Raw genomic sequence first — 23,559 nt, 5'->3', positions numbered from 1 at the left:
ACTACCTTAGTGATATATACCAAGTGACAACAAGCACTGGCTCACAAAAGGCAACTCTGTAATGACCAAGAAACCAACTTGGTTAAGACAGTTTCACTAAAAATCTGAGATATATATATGGGGGAAATAAAGACTGTTACCAACGGAGCTTAACCACTGAGCTGGGTGGGTTACGCAGTGAAAATACCATATGATGGGCACAGTTCGTTAATACACGCTTTGGTGTCTACCCAGACCCCATATACGTTAAATCTAATAATATGACAAATGTTTACTTATCAAGTAACTAAAAGATTGCTGAAACATTATAACATATTGTGATAACAGCAAATATCTCTTAAAAGAAATTTCAAATGCAACACCATTGGTAAAAACGTGAGGAGTGCCTGTTACGGTTGCGTGTTTAAAAAAAAAAAGATCAGTAATACAATCTAAATATCAATACCACCATGGAAACAGTTACCCACTTATTTAAACCAAGAAGATTTTAACCATTTTAGTATCAGTATATCTCAAAAGTGATGGCACACTGACAGGCAATGTGTGGCCTAATAAATTATCTGTACTTACAATGTGACATTAATTTCTGGAAAACATACTAAGTATGGTTAACCAAGACATAAACCTAGATGAAGTTGAAAAAAATTATAATATTATTAATTTTATAAATATTTTGGTCCATTACACTGTGCCTCACCTAATCTGCTTTAGCTCTTTATTTACTAATCAATAAAAAGTATATGAACTGACACAACTAAATGGATTCCTGAAAGAATACAGGTCAATACTAAGCCAGCTCTGACAAGACTTGGGAAAGATGATCAATTATCACAAATAATGAGTACAGATTGCCATTTAACAGGACTGTTTATACTAATCCTGGTACCAATAGTTTCTCTAGTTAATTTCAGCATCAGGGATAACTAAAGACCACTCTAACAACAGAAATCCCAAACAGTGCCAATTCCTAAATGTCCTCAACTCAAAACATCAGAAGCTTGAAATACATAGTATTCATTTACAATACTCCCACTGTATTGTAGAAAGTCTAATTTCTTCAAAGTAATATACCTAAGAGCAAATTAAAATAAAACACATAATATGTTCTATTTAATTTGATTCCATCAAATATGTGGGAAGTAAATAAAAGGGGAAAAAAAAACATTTGAAAAAAATAAACCCTGTGTAAAAGCAATCCCAAATTACTTTGAAAAAAAAAAAAGCCTAACTAGCAATTATAAATTAATAAAACTAATGAAAACAGGGAGTGAAAAAAAGAAATGACAAAACCAACCCCTCCTCGCTGACCATCTACATGTATGGAACGGATGTGATCTGCCAGATCTGGACTAGAGTTGAAGGAAGCCTGGCACTGGTCCCAACAACAATTATAGGCAATATTTTTGCTTGAAGAAGTAGTGCTTCCTTGTCCATTCATCATTGCTGGAGTTGAACGCCCACTGGAAATTGTGCTGTCTACATCCATTATAGTACTGCTTATGCTACAAAAGAAGAAAAAAGGCTGTGTTATTCCTAGAAATTCACTAACATGAATATGATCTTATAAATAATTAAGATTACCACTTGACATTCTGCCCCATAAAGCATACTAACCATATTTTCCATTAGAAAACAACACTGCTTTAAAATTATTGAGTTTCAAATAATTATTCTCTGAAACTAAATTTCAAATAAATATTATTTGCAATAAAGTGCAAATCAAGGTAAGAAAAGCTAGTTCCTCAAAACCAGATGCGGGATAATTTGAGCAACTTTTGGCAGACATGAAGTCCCCAACACCATATCCTACAGAAAATAAACCAAACCACACCACACCACACACACACACACACACACACACACACACACACACACACACAGCTCTTCACATTTCATCCCTTCCACAGTTCTAAGAGGCATGATAAAGTAATAGATTCCAACTGCAAATAATTCAGAATAAAAAGATTATCTTTACAGTTCTGCAAATCACTTGTTGATCTGAAATCTTTTCTTCTATTCACTAATCTGAGAATACAACTGCTATCACATCCTACCTCTTTCCATCTCAAAGAAGTTGGGAAATTTTGCTGTATTTTCCCTTCTTAATAATAGGCAGAAAAGAGAAATCTGAGTGCAATAAAAGTTTCTCTGATTTTACCCAAGTCTAAATAAGAAGTACTTTCCTGGCCCTCATTTTTTTTTTAAACTCCTTTGCACCAAAAAGACTGAAAATGCCAATCAATCCCTTTAACTTTTTATTTACTAAACAAAGTATTACATGTTAGTAATTCTTTTATTTACTAAAAAATTATTACATTAGTAATAAAAGTAATAGAGTAACTTTGAATGTTCAAAATTTCACATAATAAAATGTAATACTTTGCCTTCATCTTAAAAGCAATTCATTTTCTAATTCTTTTTTCAATATCTTCTCCATAGAGAAATTACATGGACATGGCATCAATCACAGAAGGACCAACAGTAAGAATGCTTCAGACTAAATCCATTAAAAGCTATATAACTGCTTGTAATTTAAGTACTAGTAAATTATAAAACTGATACTAACATTTAAGGGGTATGCTTCCCCCCTACCCCCAAGCTTTTATTATAGAAAATTTCAAAAACACAGAAAAATATATCTAAACCTGAACTCAGATACAGACAACAAGCTAGTGGTTACCAGTAGAGAGGCAGGAAGTGGAGAGGAGCGAGACAGGGGCAGGGGATTACGAGGTGCCAACTACTATACATAACATAAATAAGCTAGGATAAACAAGGATATATTGTACAACACAGGGAATATTGCCAATATTTTATAATAACTAGTAAATGGAATATAACCTTTAAAAGTTGTGAATCACTATGCTGTACACCTGAAAATGTATATAATATTGTACCATCAACTATATCTTAATAAAAATAATTAAATCTGAACTCAACAATTAACACTTTGTGCTGTTTTTTGTTTTTTCATTTTTGGGGGTTTTTTGGCCATGCTGCGTGGCATGCGGGATCTTAGCTCCCCAACCAGGGATCGAACCCTCACCCGCTGCATTGGAAGTGCAGAGTGTTAACCACCGGACCACCAGGAAAGTCCCTGTCCTGTTTGCTATATTGCTATAATTTGTTTTTCTCAATCATCTGCAGGTTGCAAACATAATACTTCAACCACAATTATTTCAGCACATGCCTTCTAAAAACAAGAACATTCACCTGTAACCACTACAACCTTATTTGTTCACACCCAAGAATTAAACTGAACTTTTTAAATAAGCTTAATAATGACTTGTGTCTAACATCAAATGCACCCATTTTACAAAGATAACGAAAATGTTTTTGTAGGATGTTTCAGATGTGAAAAATGTCTCAGATTTCCCTTTGAAGGATATTCACATATTTAAGTCCATCTGGCTAACTATCTACCAGTCAATACATAGATTCTAAATTGCAACTTTAAAACTTCATTCTAAAACTCTGTAATCTCAAGAAAACTCTCCAATGTGAATCAATTCTTGAATACCTGAAAATCTACTTATATACTGTTTGTTTTTGCAGGAATAAACTGTAAGTACGGTATATACTGAAACACAAGTTTTTACTTGAGCACTAGAAATTTCAAGTCTCATGAGGCCTTTATCTGCCAAATGGTTACCTATTTTCCTTATCACTTGCTTCATATATTCTAAAACACTTCAACTGTAAAGTTCATACTTTCGTAAACCATACTAATTAACTCCAAAGGCAAACAAAATATTAACAATTTTAAGTGCAATACTGTCTACATGCAGCATTACTCACTTGAAAAATAGTACTTCATGTGGATATGGATCCTCATAAAAGGAGAACATAATGCAGGTGTTAAAGGACATGAACTTTGTCCACCATTGGCAACAAGCTGCAAATGCAATGGCAGAGGAGATAAAGGCCAGGTACCCTATCCTGGAATACGCAAGAGACACTTCACAATTGGGCAGCATCCCCACAGAGCCTCCCAGAGCCCAGCAGGGCAAACTGGAGTCCTGCCTTATGATCCCTTCTTGACTCCTCCAACTTCTAGAAAGTGTCTAATCCTAAACCTCCAGGCTACCTTTTGGCCCCAGATCCATGCCGGAATCAGTGGTTCTCTCCAGTCTTAAGACTGATAAAGGCAACAGTCCTGATGCAGGAGAGCACAGGAGACGAGTTACAAGCAATTTCTGATTTTTGACAGGGCCCTGAGATAGATAAAGATTTCATAGAAAGTCCTTCTTCCTATAATAGTAGGATAACAAGATGCTCAGAACTAAAAGGTGACATTCCACCTGACCTTGTGTCTAGGTTCAAGCATATATTAAGATTGTTCATTCAGTTAGTTCTCCTTCCCAATGAACTTACTGATTCTGTAAAATGTGAACAAAAGCAGCCTGGTATTTTTAAGAAAACCTAAGCCAGAAAAAGCACTCACTCTATTCAGATAGTTTCAATAATTTAAAGCAGTGCTGTTCAAACTAATATGTGTATGAACATCTGTGATCTTATTAATCACAGATTCTGATCCGGTGGTTTGGGGGTAAGACTTGACATACTGTATTTTTAGCAAGAGCCTACTTGTTGATGCTGCTGCTACAACATTTTAAGTAGCAAGACTCTAAAAGATCTCTTTATTATTATTACCCAACTGAAACTGACCAGACTATCTAAGGAATTGTCTCATATTGTAGAATAGTAAGCTAAAGCAACCACGTGTGTGCACGTACACGTACACATACACACACACACACACACACACGATGACAGAAAATCCGTAAGTTTAAAAAGAACAGAAAACCACACACACACTGTTAGAGATTCCTACGCAATATTTAGGGAAGGATGTAAGACATTTTTAACATAACAACGTTCCCTTTTTCCTCTTTTCCATGGGCCTTGTTAAGAAACTATCTGGCAGAGCAGACCCTAACGTCTAGAGTAACTACATGGATTTTATGAAAATGGTTTCCCTTGAGAATTCAAGGGCCAGTTCACACATACATACAAGAATAGCCCTTTTCTGATAACTCAAATTACTTCCAAGCAAAACATATGTTTGGTGGACGTGACCACTGTCAATAGGGCTATCAACACTGACAAGATCAGCTTGCTAAATGACAAGATACAGGAGCAGAGGAAGCAAAACATGGATGCTATGTTATGATAGAGAAGGAAGAGACCACAGTCTTGATGTAGCAGTAAAAAAGTTTGCTGACATGGCTTCAGATTCCACACTGCAAATAATCTTAAAAAAACTATCACTTGTCAAGTTTTGGTATATTATCAAATAGCCACACAATTATCTTAAAAAGTATATTAAAATACTCCTTCCTTTTCCAACTAAATATCTGCATGAGGCCAGATTTTCTTCATATGGCTCAACCAAATCAATTCATTGCACCAGGCTGAATGCAGAAGCAGGTATGAGAAACTAGTTGTTAAGCCAAACATTAAATATAAAACAATGTCACTCTTCTATGTTTTTTTTAACTGAAAAAGTTATTTTGCATTTAAAAAAACTTCCTGGGACTTCCCTGGTGGCACAGTGGTTAAGAATCCGCCTGCCAATGCAGGGGACATGGGTTCGATCCCTGGTCCTGGAAGATCCCACATGCCATGGAGCAACTAAGCCCATGCTCCACAACTACTGAGCCTGAGTTCTAAAGCTCGTGAGCCACAACTGCTGAGCCCGCACACCGTAACTACTGAAGCCTGCGCATCACAACGAAGAGTAGTCCACGCTCACCGCAACTAGAAAGCCGGCACACAGCAACGAAGACACAACGCAGCCAAAAAAAAAACGAAAACCAAACTTCCTGTTACATATAATTGATTTATTTTTAGATTAAATGTTTTTAATGTTCTCAGTTTTGAATTTTGATCCTGTAACAGTGATAAATGTAACGTCCATAAACAAGCTCTATGGTTTCTTCAGTAACTTTTTTTTTTTAATAAATTTATTTATTTTATTTTTGGCTGCGTTGGGTCTTTGTTGCTGCGCGTGGGCTTTCTCTAGTTGCGGTGAGCGGGGGCTGCTCTTCGTTGCAGTGCACGGTCTTCTCATTGCGGTGGCTTCTCTTGTTGTGGAGCACAGGTTCCAGGCGTGTGGGCTTCAGTAGTTGTGGCGCAGAGGCTTAGTTGCTCTGCGGCATGTGGGATCTTCCCGGACCAGGGCTTGAACCCGTGTCCCCTGCATTGGCAGGCAGATTCTTATCCACTGCGCCACCAGGAAAGCCCTTCAGTAACTTTTTTAACAGCTTTACTGAGATAGAGTTCGTATTCCTCAATACTTAAGAAAGCAAAGGTGTCCTTACAAGCAAAATGTTTGAGAACCACTGATCTAGACTATATTTAAAGCAAGGCTTAAAGGTCTCTCTGAAATAGACTGGAAAGAGTATGTTTCTGACCTGGAATATTTTTATTTTATTCTAAGGTTAACTGTTGAATTTGAAATTCAGTTTGAGGTGAAACGGGTAGGGGCAGCCTTATCTGCAATCTACTTTTCAGTTATCTGTGAGGAAACTCATTTGGAATATGAATTTTCCTTGGTAACTTTGAGTCCTTCTCTTTCTAGGCTACTGAATGTGTAACTTTAAAGGAGGATTGAGGACAGGGACCTGAAGGGGATACAAGCGTATAATGTGAAATCAAATATAATTTACTCTTGTCATCAAAAAACTAAAATATAAGAATTTCAGAATTTCCTATAAATATGTCATTAATTAGCAAAGCTGCAGCTCTGCACTGGTGCTTCTCCAACCCTAACTTAGGCCTCCACTTGTCCATTCATATAAAAATTAGGTCTGCAAATCCCATATCTTATGCTTTATCCAATTAAATGCCTTCCAAAAAGACTCACAGTTACTTGCTGAATGCTCTCTTCTGCTAGGGGACTAGCCCGGTAGCTGGTAACAAATCAAACAGCTGACATGAAACGATATTAAGAGTTTTATTGCTTGACTTTAAGATTCTAGTCACTTTGGGACTGACATATATACATACACTAATATTTATAAAATAGATAACTAATAAGAACCTGCTGTATTTAAAAAAAAAAAAGATTCTGGTCACTGTTGCATTTGTGATATGAAGTAAAGACAATTAAGACCAACCATTAAGTAATGGCGTATTCCAAACACGGTTTCCATACTGGTAATCCCCTTTCATAGCTCTTGGCCAGGAGAATTAAAGTGTATATGGAGACTACAGACAAGCTGCCCATGTCCACAAGTCACATCTTCAAGATTAAGCAGCCAAAATAGAGTAAGAAAAAAACTGGATGCTAATACTGACATAAACTTGTATCATCCACAAATCTCACATGAAATTTAAGTTCATCTCAAAAAAACTTCCTATTCTGATTGACCTGATAAATTGTTAACTTTCTGAACTTACAAAAAAAAATACTCATAAAATATCATTTTAATATATCTTATGCATTGGGGTTCCACATAAAAATTCATAACAACAGACCTCGAAATTGTCAAACTACTAACTTTTATATTAAAAGGTTAGAAACCACTGAGCTCTATTATGTACAGATTAAGTGCCATAAGCTTTAAAAATGTAGTAGGAAAACAGAATGATCGAGGCATCTAGAAACTCTCTTCAGGATCTGGAAGTTACTGATAGAAGTTCCACAAAAGAACCCCCTTAATCTCTAAAGGATCGAGGCTGTTTCTGTTTTGTTTTGTTTTGGCTGCACCACGCGGCATGCAGGATCTTAGTTCCCCAACCAGGGATCGAACCCGTGCCCCCTGCAATGGAAGCAAGGAACTCTAACCACGGGACCGCCAGGGAATTCCCCAAGGCTGTTTTATTTTTGCTCTATCAGTGAAAAACACATAATCTTTAGGAAGCCTTCAGTTCATAGACTGTATCTGAATTATTATAAAATAAACATTCTCTCATTCTAACTTTTTAAGAATGGAACATGGTTCCCCATATGGACTGAAGAAAGTGCAACGAGGTACAGGGAGACAAAAATTCTACTGGTCTAAGTAAGGAACACTTAACAGGGTCAAGCGTTATAAACTTAGCTTTATTTTGTAACTGGTAATAAACTTTGGATAGATACAAGTATACTATATAGTTTTCAAAATACTTATCAAATTGTAGGTAAACATAACCACACACACGGGTTTCCTTATCTAATTATGTAACAAGGTAAGCTATTATTTGGTTAAAAGGTGATGTTCCTTTCATCTATAATAAAACTGCCACTCAATACTAGAAAGATTACTCTGTGTCTCTCCCATACCTGTAATCAAAATTATTAAAATCCAGAACAGTACAAAACATGTAAGACAATCCTATATTTTTTAATTCAAAAAACTGAATCTAATTAATTCAATTAATTAAAACAAAGACCATATTCTATCATAGGCAGACTAAGGCATTTTGTGGAGATGTTAAGCCCTTATTGATGTCAAATTGTGCCAGTTGCTGGTCAACCAGTGGCAATCCTCTATTTCTGAGAAATCTGAAGTTGTATGCCTGATATGATACAACTTTGAGTGAACTCTCTATTTCAATTATCCGTACCAGTCCTCGCCTCCTTTTGTTGGAAGAGACCATGGTTTTGTGCCCTGCTCCTTATTCTAGGCATTGACAAAGGAATTAAAGGCTAAAACTGAATCCGTTAAAAGAAGAAACAGATACTTCAAGAAAACTATGAACTGCCTGCCTGTTACATCTTATGACTTTATCTTAAGGAAAAAAGGGATTATGTAACTTACTATATCAAAATTTGTATCACAAAAGTAAGGTGCTGTTTTTAAATCTGACTTCCCATTCTTTATCACAACAGCTAACAAGTACTGTTTGCTATATGCCCTGCATTGTTCTTTGCGCTTGTGTCAGACTGTATTTTCCAAAGACAGCCACCCCCATACACACAGCTTCCCACATCCTCTTCTTACAGCTTGGCATCAAGAAGTGAGGGATCTATACTACCTCCCCTTGAATCTGAGCAGTCCTAAAACTCTTGCAGAAGTGACACTGCCAGAACTTCCACAGCTGGGTCATCAAAGGCAATACAGCTCGGCCTGTCTCTCCTGGGACATACAGCTTGGGAGCCCTGAACTACTTACTTACCCTATAAAGAAATCTGGCTCCCCTGAAGCCACTGTGCTAAAAAGATCCTGTGAAGAAAGTACACAGAGCTAGAGAGAGATGCCAGGAGCCCCAGCTGTTCTAGCTCCCAGCTGTTTGAGTCTTCTCAGCTCAGGCACCACACACGTGACAGCTTCGTGAGCAAGCGAGCTTTCTGGTGACTGCAGTCCCCAGACTTTACACTGCTCCAAGCTGCCAAGCCCTGCTTGGACTGTAGATTTGTAAGCAAAATAATGTTTTAAACTACTAAATGTTGGGAGTCGATTGCCACGCAGTCATAATAACCGGAACAATGCCTGATGTGAATTAACTCATGTAACGCTTACAGCAACCAAATGAGGTAATTACTCATTATTTACTAATACTCAAGTATTAGTAGCCTCATCTTACAGATAAAAGAGACTGAGCAGATAAAAGGGACAAAAACACAAAAATTATGTGACTTGCCCAGTCACACAAGTACAAAACATTAATGCCAAACAATCTATTTGCCACATTTATACAAAAGAAAAATGAGTAAATTACTGATTTAAGAAATACTGAAATGCTGCCTATATTACATATCAAGATAACGTGACGGTTTCATCTGGTGTGCACACACAAGAAGGTGTTCCTTTGCTTTTGTACATCTACAGCACACACACACACACACACACACAAAAGATATTTAGCATTACGTGTAATGTGACTCATTTGAACAGATGAGTCGGATGGTTTTACAAGATAAACTATTAAATTTGATTTCTACAAGTCGATTAGCTCCATGAAAAAAATTAATTCAAGGTCAGTCATACAAAGCAACACTATTCTCAGGTAGAACTTGTTCCAAATTTAGAACTTAGGCCACTGAACCAGATTATGAGACAAACAATGTCAGTGTAAAATCCAGCTCCAGAATACTCCAGGAACAATGAGGGGACACTTTAGTTTTTATTTATCAAAAACAAAGAGTAAGTTATGAGATTGGTCTTAACTGGGATTAAGGAATTTAGACCACATCTGATTTCTGTAAGGCTGCCTGGTTTGGTCTTTCAAACTGCTGTGGTGCTATAGGCTTTCAGAGCTTTAAACTCAGAAACAATTAGGGGAAAAAAAAGGAAAGATAAGTGCCCAGTTTATTGTATGTGCTATATATATGCTCAGGTCAAACTTGCCTAAGGTCTTTCCTACCCACCTAAGGTGGAAGGAATTCTGCTTCTTTATGATCTGGTTGATCTGTACTGTGAGTCACCTATAAACCTCTTACTCAGAGTAAACTCCTAAACCCAGCTAGTGCCTTGCACACAGTAAATGCTCATATAGTTTTCAGTGACAAATTTAAGTAGGCTTTTTAAGGCAAGTAAAATATATGGCTTTGTCACACTGAGATAATCATTAAAATTAATTGGAGGCACAGTAAAAATCATTAGCCAACACCAAGATATTATTATTACTATTGTTACTGTAATTATAAGCTATTATCACTGTAATTTAAAAAGCTAAATGGATTTTTCTAATCAAGAAAAAGACTACTCTCTATCCCTACAATTATTTCTCTGAATAAAGACAAAAGATTTTTCCCCAAGACCCAGCAGTATTCACCAAATTGGCCAAAAGGGACTTTATGCAACAATGATGAAATATAGTTCATGGAAAACAAGTACGTTACATTCTTCTATCACCACTATGCACTGCGCACATTATTTTCAATTTGTTTCTCATCTCTAGTCTATGCCCTTTAAGATTACTCCACCCACATTTTTCATCCAGCTTAAGAGATCAGCAAGCAATTATCTTCAAAAAGATTGTAATACTAGAAACATTCTACTTCAGTAAAACTACACTATCAGGAGTCACCTTTTACCGTCTTAAAAAGGTTTCCAGAAAAACGTCTATACACAATGATGGTATATTAAAAAATCTGCTATGAAAAACAATACCCATTTTATACAGAAGCAATCACATATTCATTTCGTGTTTTTTTAAGTTAGTGTTAAATCATAAAAATGATTTTATCGGATCATTTCAGTGTACCCATATCTGACAAGAATAACTACAGTAGAGTTCAACACCTCAGAAGACAAGTTCAAATGACTGCCAACAGGAATGTAAATCACTAGAAAGGCTATTGCTCATTAATCCCACCCTCAGTACTTTAACAAGTATTTATATATTCATAATTTTGTAATGACAAAAATTTTATAGTTTAGAAATGAACTAGTAAGTGTATTTACTAAGAAATACTAATACCCTTCTGAAATCTGTGTTTTCTCTAATTGATAACACTTTATCTTTCTAGAAACTCAAAATACAAATGAAAACCAGAAAACAAGTCAAGGGCTTTGAAAAGTGTCAAAATTAAAGAAATAAAATGTCAATAAAGACTCTCTATTCCCCTAAAGACTGAATAACTATAATACTTTAAAAAATTAACTTCCGTATTTCATAGTCTTAAGAGGAATCCAGGTTACAAAGTCTAACTATATAATTACAAATGAGAATAAAGCCCAGAAATGTAAATGAACTCAAGCACCTAAGTTATTCTTTGCTAAAGGGACAGGATGAAAATTAAAACAGCCGCTAATGTAAACTACTGATATTTTAATTAAACTTCCCTGGTCAAGGCTGTTACAACAGTCCTATAGGCAATGTAAGTGTAGTAGCTAAGACCGCGTCTAGAGCCAGGACTGCCAACATTCTCCAGGAGCTGTGTGACCGTAGACGAGACAGTCTGTGCGTGCTTCCTCACCTCACTGGTCCTGTGGATGAACTTCACCGACTCCTTTCAATAAGCTCAAGTCTCAGATTCTTAAGCAAACCAGACAATCAACAGTGGGTTTTCTTCTAAAACAGTGTGTAAATACATATTTTTCTTGAGAAACAAAATATAAGTTGGGGAATCCTGCTTTTTTAAAATTATTCAAATAACCACAACTTTTTTCAAATACTGTTTTCACATATGCTGCTTAAAAGAACTGGGGGAAGAAATAAGGCATAGAATGGTTCAACTCCTTGTTTCATGCAGCCACACTAGTAACAGTGAGAAAGAAGAAATATGTATCAGGTACATCCACATTCAGCTGAATTCAACCAATTACAGAGTTACTGAATATACAGAGTGTAACAGGTGAGTGCGCTACAGGTAAGTGCTGGAAGTATAAATAGGACCTGATTTTAATCTTAAAAATGTTATAGCCTGGAGAAGACAAACAAACACAAATGGATATTTCAATGCAACGCCATAAATATGAATTAGAATTATGGTGATTTTTGAACTCAGAAGAACCTAAAGTATCTTTGAGATCCTGGATGGAGCAAAGACACACCTGCAATATTCTGTGTTTGTCTAAAGGATAGGAAACACACACAGACACAGACACACACAGACACAGACACACACACACACACACACACACAGCATATATACAGAATAGGTTCCTAATCTCAGGGAGCACACATTCCAGCAAGAGAGATGAACAGTAAATACTTACTCAAATTGTGATAGGGCCAATGCAGAACTTGAGTGCGGCAATGAGCCTAACAAAGAATTGGGGACAGTCTGCCTGAGAAAATGTTCAAGGTAAGACCTGATCGTGACTAGGAGTTACAAACACAGAAGCTGGAGAACGGAAAAGAATGTGATTCACGATATGATACATATATTTATCTTCTGACTTCCATTAGAGCACTTGCCAAATCTACAGCAGATTTATCACATCTGAGCTCCAAATTTCTTTATACTGTTTAGTCCAAAACCCTCACTTTAAAGAAAGAGTCAATCTACAGCTCAGAGAAATGAAACGATTTGCCAAATATCCTGCAGGCAGTCTCTAGTAATGCCAGTACTACAATACTGATTATTCTCAATAAAGTATTCTTCCCACATTTTACACATGAAAAATGGGAAAATAAATGACACTGAATTAATTACAGCCCTAGGCCCTTTACATATTCCGTCTCATTTAACCATAACACTAAGATACTTCTTCTAGGGCTTCCCTGGTGGCACAGTGGGTAAGAATCTGCCTGCCAATGCAGGGGACACGGGTTCGAGCCCTGGTCCGGGAAGATCCCACATGCCATGGAGCAACTAAGCCCGTGCACCACAACTACTGAGCCTGCGCTCTAGAGCCCACGTGCCACAACTATTGAAGCCCACGCGCCTAGAGCCCGTGATCCACAAGAGAAGCCACCACAATGAGAAGCCTGCGCGTTGCAACAAAGAGCAGCCCCCACTCGATGCAACTCAAGAAAGCCCACGTGCAGCAACAAAGACCCAATGCAGCCATACATAAATAGACAGACAGACAGATACTACTTCTATTTTAAAGCTAAGGAAACAACTTCTGAAAAGTTAAATTATAACGCCAAGTCTTTCTGACTTAGAGGTTCATGCCCTTTCACTACCCAATGTTCCTTTAGCTGTTTTAGTGATAGATGTGTCTAGAAAAATATGGTGAAGTACTGTTCCAGTTAAATCGTCAAGAAAAAAACTTTTTACTCAGAAATAGTAACACTATTTCTCTTATTGATCACTCAGGAAATTAGCTTTTCTTTCCTTTAATTCAGTTTCCCAAGCATGACTTTTTCCCCAACTTCTACCCCAGCTCGAGTCTCTTTATTTCACACCTGTACTACTCCTACCACCTCCTAAATGGTCTCCCAGCTCCCAAGCTTTCCTTCTCTACCTCTGCCACATGTGATTAATTTTCCGGTAACACAAGTTTCATCATTCATTCAAAATATATTTTAAAATACCTAAAATGATTGTCAAGCACTGTGCCAGGTACTGCAGATAGTGCAATGTTCAAAACAGATGTAGTTCCTATTCTCAAGGAGCTCATATTCTAGGAAGAGAGATGAACAGTAAATAATTACTCAAACTGTGATAAAAGCAATGCAGAACTTGAAGGGCTAGCAATGTGTCCAACAAAGAATCAGGGATAGTTTGCCTGAGAAAATGTTCAAGGTAAGACCTGATCATGACTAGGAGTTACAAACACAGAAGTTGGGGAGAGGCAAAGAATCCAATTCACAAGCCTATAGAGAGAAAGATGGGCAAATTTGTGTTTGCATGAAAGGTCACATTTTAGTCATTAATTCTTATTTCCCTGTTCCAATGTGAATCCTCTAATCTAGGCAGAAAGTTTTCTGAATATGCTAGGCTCTTTCCTTCCTATGTTTCATTTCGGCTTCCTAGAAATTTCTTTTCATCACTCAACTAACCCTAAAATCCAGTCCCTCTCCCATCAAAACTTTAGTCATCGACTATAATACTCCACAGTTTTAATTTTTATGTACTGTGTCACAAACAATTTACAGGAAAACTAGAAAACAATGGAATCACCTTTTTAGTCTTCTCTTTAAAAACTATCTGGGGATGCACATTTTTCTTATCATTAAACAGGGTTAAATGCTAACCATCAGTAAATTCTCAAAAATGACTTTTTAAAAAAATTAATTTATTTATTTATTTTTGGCTGCATTGGGTCTTCGGTGCTGCGCACAGGTTTTTTCTAGTTGCGGCGAGCAGGGGCTACTCTTTGTTGCGGTGTGCAGGCTTTTCTCCACGGTGGCCTCTCTTGTCACGGAGCATGGGCTCTAGGCACACGGAAATCAAGGCTGTGGCACGCAGGCTCAGTAGTTGTGGCGCACGGGCTTAGTTGCTCCACGGCATGTGGGATCTTCCCAGATCAGGAATCGAACCCGTGTCCCCTGCACTGGCAGGCGGATTCTTAACCAATGCGCAACCAGGGAAGCCCAAAAATGATTTTTTAAACATCTAAACATCTACCTGATCTCCTATCCATGCCCAAAATTGTCCGTTTAGTTCTAAGGTCAATATCACTATTACTTTCACAAATGTATACTATCAGTCATAAAAATGAACTCAATATGTGGTTAGATAACTGCAGATCCATTACCATTACTAGAAAACATATCCCAAAACCTTTTAGTAATAGATCAGCAGCATTACTTACATATTAAAAACTATTAAAAACAAAAGGTATTAAGAGGCCTTTTAGGTCAACCATATATGTTAAAGAAAATGATTAAAATGTAGATTTTGTAATGAAATATTTTGGTATAGCGTATCCTTTTGCAAGTTTCTGCAGCACTCATTTACAGATATTTGCCACACATTTAACAGCTGGTACAGTACTTTTGGCATTTCAGATCTTAAACTGCTTCAACCAAAGACCAGTGCTAGCTTGACTGTTATCAGCTCTTGTTCACAGTCTGTCTCCCCCACCCATGAGGTCAGGTGCTTTGTTTTACTCACTGCTGTGTACCCAACACCTAGAATAGTACCTGGCACATAACGGGGGTTCTATGTACATCTGTGGAATAAATACCTATCACATAATACATGCTTAGAAAATTGTGTGTGAAATACTGTACATGTAATCCCCATAGCTATCTTACAGGATAGGAACTATTACAGTCCCCCTTCGGCAGATAAGAAACCTGAAGTAGTAGAAAGCCATTAAATAACTTAAATGACTGTCCCACGGTCACCCAGCTTCAGTGAGAGCTAGAATTCAAATCCAAACATTCTGGCTCATCTTGTACTCTTAACAACTTCTCTACTTAACTTCAAATTTTCCATGTACCTTTGATAGAATGTTGGGCATTTTTCTACAATAAATGCTTCTAAACAATGGTTTAAAAAAAAAAAAACCTCGGGTGACTATCCACTTCAGATTTTCCATCCTTATACTTACTTCTAAAATAAGCTTTTTACAGAAATTTACAATTTCAAAGTTGTCCAATCATTTAAAAAGTATTTATTATGCACCTCTGGATCACCTCTAAATTGGTAGTTCTTAACTTAGACCAAACCCTTTTTTTTTTTGCGGTACGCGGACCTCTCACCACTGCGGCCTCTCCTGTCGTGGAGCACAGACTGCGGACGCACAGGCTCAGCGGCCATGGCTCACAGGCCCAGCCGCTCCGTGGCATGTGGGATCTTCCCGGACCGGGGCACGTGTCCCCTGAATCAGCAGGCGGACTCCCAACCACTGCTCCACCAGGGAAGCCCTAGACCAAACCCTTTTAAGACTCTGAGAAAAACTGCTGACATCTTCTCAGAGAAACGCCCACATAAAATTTTGCATACGACCTCAAAGGCCTTACTAGAGTACACCCCCAGAGAAAAGCTGGCCTTAAACTCACTATACTAAATACAATGATCCAGCCAAAGGCACCAATTCCTGGCCCTCACTTTATAGTCTTCTTTATACAAATTCTACTGCAGGTATTTCAATTTAATTCTAATAACTGAGTACTCACCATATGCAGGTACTGTGCTAGATACTACAAAGATATAAATGAGCTAAACTATCCCTGCTCTCAAAACTACCATGCTACAAAAAGGATGAAGCAAGCATTCAAGTGCTTTGAACAACGCGGATTCTTCCAAACGGTCCACAGGGCTCCTTAACAGAAGTTCACGTGGACCTTAAAACACCTTCATGGTTAAACCTAACCCTGTCGTCTTGCTGTTGAGGAACTAAGGGTCAAAGATATTACTTAAAATCATAATGTAAGTAGCAATGCTAAAATCTGAATTGTGTCCTTTGACTTTTTTTTGTGTGTGTGTGTGTGTGTGTGGTACGCGGGCCTCTCACTGCTGTGGCCTCTCCCATTGCGGAGCACAGGCTCCGGACGTGCAGGCTCAGCGGCCATGGCTCACGGGCCCAGCCGCTCTGCGGCATGTGGGATCCTCCCGGACCAGGGCACGAACCCGAGTCCCCTGCATCGGCAGGCGGACTCTCAACCACTGCGCCACCAGGGAAGCCCCTGTCCTTTGACTGTTGATTACAGGCTCTTTATACTGCAATTTCTACATCCCTACATAACAAAGCCAGAAATTGAGATGAAAAAATAAAGGAGAAATACAAACACAGTAATTAAAAAGAAAAAATTAAAATCAAGTTTAGTAAGACCAGGAAAGAATTTGTTGTGGCATTTTGATGGGTTTTGAAACGTTGTCTCAGTCAACAAAAATCTGAAGCATTTGTTATGTATCAGTATGAATAAAAAGAAAAGTAGGAAAAATGTATCTGCTAAGTGAAGATGTATGAAGACTATGTGAGCAGGTATATTTAGGTCATAAAATCCTTGGCTCTCTTTCTCTCAGATGACTTGCTCTGGGGGAAACTAGTTGCTGTGTCCTAAGAACACAAAAACAGCCTTATGGAGATACTGACCTGGTGAGTAACTGAGGCCTCCTGCCAAAAGGTACATTAAGTGAGCTGATTTCCAGCCCCAGTCCAGCCTTCAGATGACTGCAGTGCTGGCCAACACTTCTGCTGCAACAGCAGACTCTGAGCCGGAACCACCGAGCTAAGCCTCTCCATTCTTGACTTTCAGGAACCACATGTGATACCAAATGTTTGTTTTAAGTTGCTAAATTTGGGGGATATATCTGTTACACAGCAATAAATAGCTAATACAACAGGCAAGGTGTGACATCTCTAACTTTGTTTAGAGTCAATAAAGTTTTGTGCTAGGAATTATGGCAAAACCACACTTTGGAATTAAAAGTTTCAGAGCAATATACAAGATGGATGAACTGGGAAGCATTTTGTCTTCCTGTATCCCACAATATCCAGTAGAGTCCTTCCTGCACACAGTAAATACCTATGCTGGTAACAAACTAGATTACACACAAGATTTCCTAACTGATGCAATGCAATAGTCTCAATGTTTCTTAACAGTAAAATGACCCCTTAGAATCTCTCCATATAAGTTCAATCCTGAAACCTGTGGTTTTATTGTTGTTTACTTTTTAGCACAGAGCCGTACCTTTCTTAACTGAGAATTACAATCTGTAATCAATGACAACTGAGACCTGTTATAGAAGCTCTTCCCTAAATTTAGTCAAAATTAAAAGGTAGCTTAAAACAGGAATTCTGGAGAGACTATGAACAGCTGCTTCAGAGTTGAAAAGTGAATGGTGAAAAGCAGTTCCTTCATGAAATATGAGCAAAATCTTACCTCTTATAAAAGTATTTTATTGCCTCAACCGTACAGAGCCTTAATAGGTCTTGATGATAACCTCAACATGTAGCCTTCTAATATTAACCCGATTTAAAAGTTTAGCCTCCATACTAGAAAAAGATCTTCCTAATCATATTACTGGGAAAGTGCAAAACATAACCCTGTTTTCCCAGTGTCAAAACAACCTTAATTATACCTCAAAGTTTGCAACCCATTAGGTTGGTAATCCAAATTTTAATCCACAAAACAGTAAGGGCCTGTAGTCTTTGCTTATCATTAAGTTTCATACTAAATGCCCTTCCCTATCACCCCAACCTTATGCACGCACTCTTCACCTGACACCTGGATTTACCCAGAAAGTCTGATAAAAGTGGCTTTTTCAAAATAAGTCGATCTTATATTCTAGATGGGAGGGGGGAACCGTAATAGAGACAAATAACCACAAAACAGAGGCTGTTATTATCAATTCGCTTATACAGATAAGTAACTGAACAGTATTTTAATGTATAATCTGATTCAACAGGTAGAACTAATTTCTACACTAAAAATATTTCAGAGGCATTCTAAAATTCTATTTAGAAGTCAACTTAGCCTCTGAAATTAACTTAAAAGGTGGTAAATTTTTAAAAGGTACTTAAGCTTAGATTCAAAGTAAAATAAAATAAAAGCTAGCTTTTAGTGGCCTCACGCAGCTAAATATTCCCCTCAAAGAAAATCCCATTATCTTTATAACCAAACTAAAAGGAAACTACACAATAACTTTAAGGTTTTCTAACTTTACCACAATAAACACACCAATACATTTAGGCTGGTTCTGAATAACTTTCTCCTGGGAAAAACAATGTTTTTGGTACCAAGTGTGATTTAATCATTTTATAAATTAATCACTTTCACAACACTTCGAAAATACGTTTTGTAAACTGACTCCTTGGATCACAAGCTTTAATATCCAAATCTTTAAAGTTAATTCTTTCTTAAAACGGAACACTTACAGTTAAAAATATTTAAGATAATTTCAACAACTTACAAAGTATGTTAGATAAACTCAAAAGTATAAACTAATTTCAAACTGAAAGAAAAACTCAACTGGCATTCTAATAGAAAGAGTAAATTCTAATGATAATAAAATCCTTGCAATAGGATGCCTCATGTTTCTAAAAAGCACTTTAAAACCACGATATCCTCCCATCAGTTACAAATATAAAGACTTCCTACCGTGAAATCAATCTATAAAATCCGTAGATTGATGTAATCTGCAGGACAGTTTATAAGAATTATGAATCCTCTGCAAATTTAAAATAACTCTTAAAAAAAACTCAAAGGCATAAAAGGGGGAGTTTCAAAATTAAGATTATCAAGACCACAACCAGTTTCACTAGTCACATAAGGTTTTTTCATACAAGTGATAAATTTATTACCCTGTAATGGTAAAATGATTACAGTGTTTTGTAGTCTCTAATGTTTAAGCATCAAGAAAAGCAAGTACATTTGGTTATCAGGTTTTAACCTTATTTGGCACCAATATCTTACTCCTTACTCTGAAATATGATGTAAAAATTACATATTCAAGTGAATAATAAAAATGAAGTCAAAACTCCACTTCCTGAAATACTGCTTGGCCAATTACTATCTCCTAAAAGGACTAGTAGACAGATATTAACTAAAAAAAAAACAAAACAAAACGCCAAATACCTGGCACATCCTGCTTGTAGCTACTTAAAGTGAATTATTCTAACTCTTGTGAAGTGGAAATAGCAGAGAACCTTTGTTCAGATCCAGCTCCACCACTTCCATTCTATACTTATTGTTTTGAGTAAGACACTCAACTTGCTTCTTCATCTGTTAAATGGAAGTCAAAATAATACCTACCTTGCGCCAGAGTTGTGGAAATGAAATGATTAAGGCATTTAAATCGTGCAGTGCTAGGCAAGTGTGTTTTATGGGTGTATGTGTATACTAGGTACATGGAACAACTGTGGTAGATGCTGACTGTATAAATTAATGTCAACTTTCAAATATCTACTGGTACCAAAGAAGGAGTATACAGTAAAATGATAAATGACACATGCTTCATTGTGCAGTTCACATCAATTTTTAATTTTCTTGAAGACATTCTCATTCCTGCCATGCCTGTATAGTTCAGGACAATTTTTCCAAGGTTTGCACTCTCTACCCCACTCAAGATGTTTCCTTAACTAGACATTAGAGTAAATGTCAAACAGAATTTGATGCTGTATTTTCAAAATATTTAGAGCTGTGAATTCCTTATAACACTAAATATAAGCCATTGTGTTTATTTTTATGTTAACAATAGAATTCCTAGAACTTTAGAATACTTTAACTTTTAAATCCAAGTCAATAAAGATTGTTAAAAATTCTACTGCTCATCAAAACATTAGCAGATGGTCAAAATAACTAATATACTTTAGATGCATTATAATACGCATGACATGGTTCTCTCTCTTTAAAAAAGTACATTAAAAGCCAATTAGTTAAAGTACGAAGTTTTCCAGGGATCAAAAGTAATGATAGTAACAACTGAAACATACCATAACAATAAACTTCTTAATGTCCCGAAAAAATGAAGCGCATTTTTGTCAGTCTCCACATTCTTTCTAAGAAGCTTTAGAAAAATGCTACTAATCCCTTCAGAGATCTCGCCAAAACATGACTTTAAATATTATCATCTAAAATCATGACTCTCACGTTGAAGCATTACTGTATAAAGATTTTAAAACGCATACTGACATGCTGTACCTTAAGACTGCATTTTGTTATAATTCCAACTCTCTTCGATTCCGCAAAGTTATTTTAAAGGACACTAATTCATTATTCTTTTACACAACGATTTATACGTTTTAAAAACTTTCTCCCCAATTTGATCACCAACGAAATATAAGTTACTAAAACCACTTTGGAGACCATGTTAATGACCACACATGAGGAATTCTGGAAGCTCTGATTAAATATAAAAGAATAGTCTTCACTTTTCTAAGTAAAGGAAAGTGATGGTTGGGGGTCTCCTCCCTGAACAAGGAAGTTCTGTTACATCCAGGCGAAACCAGCCATGTTGGAAAACACTTGTCAATTACGGTTCTGACAAGTATTCGCGAACACGGCTGGATGAAGCTACCTTGTGTACCGAGGTGCGTACATCAAGGCCCTCTTCGGCTCCGCCACAGGATCTGGGCCTACTTTGGGGATTGTTTCCGAGTTGGAGCCGTCCTTAGGTCCGTACGGAGTTCAGAGCCGAGGGGAAAGAGGGCGGGGAAAGGAGAGTTGGGGGGAAAAGGGTTTGAGAGTTGGAAGCCGCTATCCGCAGCGAGAGGGGCGCGGCGGCCGGCAGAGGTTTCCGAGTTGAGAGCCGGGGGGAGGGGCCGAGGATTCGGGGAGCAGGGGGATCTCAGCAAAAAGTCCCCTCGAGGGGCCTAGGAGCGCAAGAGGAGGAAAGGAAGGGGAAACGCTTCCGTGCACTGACCTGTCCTCGGAGTCCATGCGGCTCAGGGGTTCCCCATCCGACGACATCTCCAAGCTGCCTCGCCGGCCCGCGGAGGTCGCGCTGCTTCCGCCTCCCCCGGTCCCGTAGCCCTCATCGCCGCCGCTGGAAACGACGCTGCTGCTGCTGCTGCCGCCCCCGCCGCCTCCCTGGCTGCCCCGCGGTCCCTTGGGCTCCTCCAGGCCCTCCTTGCCGTCCCCATCCCCGCTGCTGCTGCTGGCGGCACCGGGGCTCAGCGAGCGCGTCTCGTCGCTGCTGCTCCCGCCGCTGCTGCCCACCAGGCTCTCGGCGCTGCTCTCCTCCTCGCCCCCGCCACTGCTGCTGCTCTCGTCCTCCTCCTCCTCGTCCTCCTCCTCGTCCTCCTCCTCCCCGGCCTGGCTGGCGCTCTCGGGGCTCGGCTCCGACATCGTCTCCGCCTCGCCGCCCCCCACTCCGCCGCCGCCTCCACCGCCCCCACCGCCGCCGCCGCCGTTCAGCAGCAGCGCCGCCACCGCCTCGGCCTCCGCCTCTTCTTCCTCCTCCTCTTCCTCCTCCTCCTCCTCTGGCGGCTCAGCCCGACCCCGCGCCGCCGGGCCGGGGCTGCCAGGGGGCAGAGGGCTCAGGCGGGAGAGCTCCTCCAGGTCGGCCATGTCGGTGATAGCGGCGGCCATGGCGGCGCCTGCTCCTCCTCCTCCTCCTCGCCGCCGCCGCCGCCGCCTCCCTCTCTGGACTCTCGCTCCCGTGCCCCCTCCCGAACGCCCAAAACTCCGCCGACGCCGCTGCAGACCAGGAGGAGGGCCCGCGAGCTGCGTCAGCCTGCACACGCGCTACGGAGCCCGCGCGGGGACAGGCGCGCGACTGCGCGCACTCACGCGGAGACGGCTGCGCGCCTGCGCGGCGGCACGCGGTGGCACCTCCCCCCCCAACCCCCGGCCGCGGATTCCGCGCCCCCGCTGGTCCCTGCCCGGCCTCCGCCCCGACCCGCCGAGGACTCAGAGTTTCCGCGGGGCCTTCCCACGGCTTCCCTGCCCGTGCGGCGGGCGGGACACGCGGAACGAAAACCTGAGCGCTAGCCGGCGATTCTAACAGCCCTCCGAGGTCTCAAGATAAAGTCATTCATTCCGGGGGGTGTTTGGGGAGTCCCCGATGCACAGGCGCTGAGCTAAGAATCGAACAAGTCCCTGGGCTTCTGAGAGCTGACAGTCTACGAGGAGAGGCGATTAAAATGAGTAAAAATCAATAATACAGTGCGAGGTACTGAGTCCATACGCGCGACATAGAGCCACAGGTTATCATCTAACCTGCGTTCGAATAACCCGAGGAATGGTTAAATCACAGTCTCAGAGCAAACATGTGTGTTCTAGATCTTCAAACTTTTTAGCTCCTGAGCCCTCTAAAACGATTTTGTACATCCTTATACGGTTTGAAGTGACATCCACATTTTTTCCAGCTTCTTATGTTTTATAACTGTCACACTTTTTTAAACGTAGCCAATGAACCCTAAATACCATAGGGATTTAACACCCACCAATATACACTTTTTAGAATCCGATCTCTGTTATGCTTGGGCAATTTCCATCCTTTATCTTCTGGGACTCATGTACATTTTACATCCTGTCCTGAATTTTATCTTAATAATATATTTTATATTCGAACTGTTTTATTGATCATCTTATATTTCCTTGTAACAAAAATGTGTACAGAAATTGAAATTTAACGGTTGTTTTTAAATCTCCTGTGATCATAACACTCTTAAGTCTTATTATTTCAACTGATCAAAACAAATATATTTCAAAATATAAATAAATATTAAACACAAAAGTAAAGTTTTGTTGGCAATGCACCTCACAAAGATGGAATTGAATACTTTTTTAAACTAGTTTATCAGTGGATGAGTATTTCTAGAATGAGAACGAGCTGCTTCAATTCTATTCCAAGCTTTCAATTCCATGGATGTAAGCACTGAGAAAACTTGT

General features: G+C 39.1%; 1 protein-coding gene across 3 annotated transcripts in view; it reads right to left on the bottom strand.

The window, feature by feature from the left end:
- AEBP2 (AE binding protein 2) overlaps positions 1 to 22,391 on the bottom strand; it is a 74,438-nt gene extending 52,047 nt beyond the window's left edge. For 2 of the 3 annotated variants that reach the window (XM_033430273.2, XM_004270941.3), the window contains exons 1-2: positions 21,587 to 22,390; positions 1,295 to 1,502 (exon numbers count right to left, since the gene is read on the bottom strand). In XM_033430273.2, the coding sequence (XP_033286164.1) occupies positions 1,295 to 1,502; positions 21,587 to 22,254 (876 nt within the window). In that variant the 5' untranslated portion in view covers positions 22,255 to 22,390. Of the gene's footprint in view, positions 1 to 1,294; positions 1,503 to 21,586 lie in introns of all 3 variants that reach the window. The other variant, XM_033430272.2, reaches the window with a different exon arrangement.
- Between the last annotated feature and the right edge of the window lie 1,168 nt (positions 22,392 to 23,559).

The sequence above is a fragment of the Orcinus orca genome, chromosome 11, assembly GCF_937001465.1.
Source record: "Orcinus orca chromosome 11, mOrcOrc1.1, whole genome shotgun sequence".
NCBI classification, from domain to species: Eukaryota; Metazoa; Chordata; class Mammalia; order Artiodactyla; family Delphinidae; genus Orcinus; species Orcinus orca.
Note: the sequence above shows the minus strand (reverse complement) of the source record. Positions and strands in the feature narration are given on the sequence as shown.